Source organism: Protomyctophum parallelum (assembly GCF_964188405.1).
Source record: "Protomyctophum parallelum genome assembly, chromosome: 12".
In the NCBI taxonomy this organism is placed as follows: domain Eukaryota; kingdom Metazoa; phylum Chordata; class Actinopteri; order Myctophiformes; family Myctophidae; genus Protomyctophum; species Protomyctophum parallelum.
This window is the reverse complement of record NC_139712.1, coordinates 19,750,105-19,755,216: the sequence shown is the minus strand read 5'-3', so window position 1 is coordinate 19,755,216 and position 5,112 is coordinate 19,750,105. Positions and strand designations below refer to the sequence as shown.

General features: G+C 43.4%; 1 protein-coding gene across 1 annotated transcript in view; it reads left to right on the top strand.

Moving 5' to 3' along the window:
- The first annotated feature begins 462 nt into the window (after positions 1-462).
- The window catches only part of riok3 (RIO kinase 3 (yeast)), an 18,110-nt gene continuing 13,460 nt past the window's right edge, over positions 463-5,112 (top strand). The window contains exons 1-4 of the mRNA XM_083777831.1: positions 463-750; positions 3,482-3,594; positions 4,305-4,453; positions 4,913-5,020. Coding sequence (XP_083633957.1) covers positions 715-750; positions 3,482-3,594; positions 4,305-4,453; positions 4,913-5,020 — 406 coding nt within the window. The 5' untranslated portion in view covers positions 463-714. The remainder of the gene's footprint in view (positions 751-3,481; positions 3,595-4,304; positions 4,454-4,912; positions 5,021-5,112) is intronic.

Sequence of the window (5,112 nt, the reverse complement as noted above, 5' to 3'; positions counted from 1 at the left end):
TGGACAATCATGCGATTAATCGGATTAAATATTTTAATCGATTGACAGCCCTAATATATATATATATATATATATATATATATATCGTGTGTGTGTGTGTGTGTGTGTGTGTGTGTGTGTGTGTGTGTGTGTGTGTGTGTGTGTGTGTGTGTGTGTGTGTGTGTGCGTGTGTGCATGTGTGTGTGTGCCCTGCACTGTGCCATAGGCTAATATGGTATTCGCATACTTGACTGGTCAAAGGCCTTGGATAAATCAAAAAAGATTCCCAATTTCCCAAAGGAGATTCATTTTAATTTTTGATTATAACAAGTTGTAACAAAACATACTCTCTCCCCATACCTTCGGCCTGGTGGTGGAGACAATAATGCCATGTATGAGGAATATTTATTTATTTATAAATTTTATAATATCCATATTACTTTTATTTTGAAACCCAACGAACTGAACGGTGTTGTTCCGGAAAAGACGACAGCTGTTAGCAGCAGCTAGCAGTTAGCACATAGCTTCTAAAGCTTGTGTTGTTGTTGTATATAGTGCTACCATTTAGAACCGTGTCTACCTCTATTTAAACACCACTTAATACCTTAGCACTTGTTTAATATCACCATTTAATACCTTACTGTTGTTGTTGTTGTTGTACAGGCGTACGTGTCGCATAGATAACGTGTCGCATTGTTTACCAGTTTTATATATAAGTAACGTCTGCGTGTTATCATGGAGCCAGTGGAAGTGATTAGCGACGCACCGCGGGTGAGTGTAATGTCATGTTAAATTCACTAACGTTTAGATTAGGAATAGGAATAAATACATGTAAGAATGTGATTACACTGAGTAGATGGCCCATGACATGTCTGGACATGCCATGGGCCCAGTGGTCATTTAACTCAGTGGTTCCCAAAGTGGGGTCCGGGGACCCCCAGGGGCCCTCGAGGCAGTTCCAGCGGGTCCCCAGCTAAATGATAGTTTGGAACCAAATGGACCCTTATGGGTCTGTATGTACACTCAGAATTAAACGCATTAACATTGATTTTACAATTTAAATTTGGGGTCCCAGAGATATCAATGCCATTAAATGGGGGTGACGTCGTAGACTAATGCATGTCAAACTGGGGGTCTCTAATGGGGGTCCCTCCCTGGCATATCCTTTCAAATGGGGGTCTGCAGGCTAATATAGTGTCAATTTAGGGGTCCTTGACATGCAAACGTTTGGGAACTGATTTAACTAGAGCAGTGGCAACTCTCAGAGTAATGGATACAAATTTGAAGGATTTTCACTGTTAAATCATGTGAATAAATAAATGGTTCTTATTCTTGTAGTGAATTTGCTAGTGGTAAACTTTGCCTTCTGGTGGCCATGTGCTATACAGGATTACCGATACATGGAGTGCTCCACTGCTCCCAGACAATTGTGCTTGTTCCAGTTCTAAAGGATAAAGTGGGGAAGCTGAAGTAAACAGCTGTCATGTCCAAAGTGATGGAGATTTGGTTTCAAGAAAAAAACTTGGCACTGACCTTTCTGGATTACGAGCACAGTTCCACTATGTTCATGTGTTTTATTGATGCGTCCAGACTCCAGAGCCTTTGACCGTATTGATCATGAGAAGCTATTCATAAAATTGTCCAAAAGTGGGGTCCCCAGTTATCTGGTTAGAATATTGGTGTATTGGTAATAGTATGCACATCAGAAAATGAGGGTGAAGTGGGGAAATGTAACCTCTACTCCCTTCCATGTATCTAACTGTCAGTCAGGGGGGAATTCTATCCCCGATTTTATTCAATTTATATATGAACGATTTATCTTTGTGTTTAACCCATTCTGGGCTAAGCAGATCTACAAGCTCATAGTGCGCCACGCGCCACCGAGTGGCGCGCTACAAGCTTGAAAAATCGTGAAAATGTGGCACAAATCTTTTAATATAATTATATTCTTTCAGAGCGAACGTTTTTGCTTCGCTTTGCTTCTGGGGGGGGGGGGGCGTCCCTGGAACAACATATTTTCAGATGGGGGTCGGCGGCCAAATACAGTACATATAATCTTGGGGGTCCTTGACACAAATGTTTGAGAACGACTGATATGGATATGGTTTTTCAGAAAACTGTCAGGATTTAGAAGACATTTGTTGAATCGTTCCCAGGTCTAAATGGGTCAAATGCTTCTGTTACGGGATGTAAGGTGGGTGATCTGGCCTTATGTACGCAGATGATTTGGTCATCTTCAGCCCATACAGTGCTGGTCTCCCAACAGCTCCTGAGAATATGTACGCAGTATGGTGCTGATTTTTATATTATATATAATGCTATGAAGAGTAAGATTATGATTGTCAGAACCAGAGACAGTCAATCAATCTTCCCAGACTTCTATCTTGCTGGTAATAGTATCAGTGTGTGTAATGAGTATGTGTACCTGGGACATGTTATTTCAGATGACCTCTGATGACAGGGACATTTTTAGACAACGTATAAAGCTGCGTGACATCATCATCAAACCCAGAAGTTATGCACGAAGGCCCTAGTACTGAGTGTCAAAAAACGACTTTCTGGCCGTAACAGCCCATGCATCCAAACAGAGAAGTCATATCTGATTGCATTTAGACGACGTTAAACAATGTTAAACTCACTTTGCATGTTGCTTTGGCACTTGATGTGCCATTCACTTTAAGCATGCGCATACCCTCTATACTGCTCATTGGTGCTGTCGGTATAAGCATGAGAAAACTCAAGGTGGCGTATAAACATCTATCAGTGTAGCACCTGACGAAGCTCACGGCGAAACGCGTCGTGCTAATAAATACGTTTGATGCAGTAAGTTGTCCGTCTCTGTTCCCTGGAGTGTGCAGTCCCTTCCTTGGAAGGTTTTTCCCTTTTTTGATGTCTATGCCTGCTAACTAGACTTGCACCTCCTACGGGTCTTTTTGGATGTGCAGGAGTCCTTTTTTGTCTCAAACATCTATCAGTGTTCACGCCTTCAAGAAGAGGCCGAACAAACACCTCCTCAGTGTGTGACTTTAATCCCACAAAGACACAAAAAAGATAGTATGAGGCTGCTGCTAGGGGCTCCAAGAAGCTCCATTGCTAGCCATATGTTTGTAAGTGTCGGTGTTCCAACTTGCCCTGAAGTTTTAAGAAACTTGATGTATACATTTCTATCTGCAGAAGTGTTTGCGTCATAAAACTCAGTCATGCTATTATGAGCTACTTTCTATATTAATACTTTCCATGCGGTGATACTTTTTTAATCACACTGTAGCAATGATTTGTTGATTCACAATATAGAGCTATTTAACACTGACATTGAATAAAGTATTTTTATCGCAATAAATGATTGATCTGGTGATTACTAGTTGATTCATGATGATGATGAACACTTTGTAGGTTTGTAGATCCCATGATTTACCTCTAGGTGGAGCCTTTGTGACACTGTGTGTGTGTGTATGTAATGTGTGTGTGTGTGTGTGTGTGTGTGTGTGTGTGTGTGTTTCAGAGCCCATGGGGGCGTCCCGTGCAGACCGCCACCTGCTCTCTGACTGATGTGATGAGTGAAGAGCTCGCCAAGCAACTAGATGATGAGAACTACGACCTGGAAGCACTGTCTAAGTAAGTAACCACGACCTGGAAGCACTGTCTAAGTAAGTAACCACGACCTGGAAGCACTGTCTAAGTAAGTAACTACGACCTGGAAGCACTGTCTAAGTAAGTAACCACGACCTGGAAGCACTGTCTAAGTAAGTAACCACGACCTGGAAGCACTGTCTAAGTAAGTAACCACGACCTGGAAGCACTGTCTAAGTAAGTAACCACGACCTGGAAGCACTGTCTAAGTAAGTAACCACGACCTGGAAGCACTGTCTAAGTAAGACGTCCTTATAGAATGTTCAATGTTGATCATACTGATCACTGAATGTCATCCATCCATCTTAACCCATTCTGACCTGAGATCAGATTCTAAAAATGTCAGTTTGAAAATGACAGTTTTCTGAAAAAGCTATGTTTCTATGTCAGTCGTTCTTTGATTTTTCAAAAATAGCAGACCAACAAGCTCGTAGCGCGCTACTCGGTGGTGGTGAGAGTGTAGGAACGAAGATTGCTCGGTAGACGGAGAGCTTTGCTTTCTGGCTCGGCTCTCTTTTCGTCACAACAGTGCGGTGCAGCGACTGCAATACCGCCCCCCTGCTGCTCCGATTCCCCCGGCTGATCTCCTTTGATCAATCTGCAATCATTTTGACGATGCATGCGCACTGGCGCACCACTTATGTGCGGGCCTGTGTATAACGTATGACCCTCTCCTCCCCCCCTCCTCTCCTCAGTACCAGTGTAGACGTGTTGTTGTCGTGCGACACAGAACCAGAGACGGACAGTGACCTCATGATGGCCCAGATGCTGCAGATGGAGTTTGACCGCGAGTTCGACACCCAGCTGCGTCTGGAGGAGAAGAAGCTTAACGGAGACAGCAAGGGTGAGGACGGGGGGGGCAAGCAGGCCATAGTTTAACCCTTTTAGGCCTGATTTGTGCTGCATTTTTACGATTTTTCAAAATTAGCAGACCTACAAGCTCGTAGCGCGCTAGAGCTAGAGCTTGTAGGTCTGCTATTTTTCAATAGCTAAAGTATAACATAATGCTTAGTTAAAACACCAAAAGGTGTTAAGTAATGCACATGTTTAACAACAATTTCACTCTTGAGAGTGTAAAATCTTACACTGTCAAGAGTTAAAGATCTATAATGGTCAACTCTGTGTGTGTGTGTGTGTGTGTGTGTGTGTGTGTGTGTGTGTGTGTGTGTGTGTGTGTGTGTGTGTGTGTGTGTGTGTGTGTGTGTGTGTGTGTGTGTGTGTGTGTGTGTGTGTGTGTGTGTGTGTGTGTGTGTGTGTGTGTGTGTGTGTGTGTGTGTGCGTGCGTGCGTGCGTGTGCACGCAGTTTCCATCTCTTTTGAGAACTACCTGAAGGTTCATCCTTATGAGGACAGTGAGAGCTCTGAGGACGAGGTGGACTGGCAGGACACCCGATATGACCCCTACAAACCAGGTACCCTTCCCTTACAAACCAGGTACCCTTCCCTTACAAACCAGGTACCCTTCCCTTACAAACCAGGTACCCTTCCCTTACAAACCAGGTAC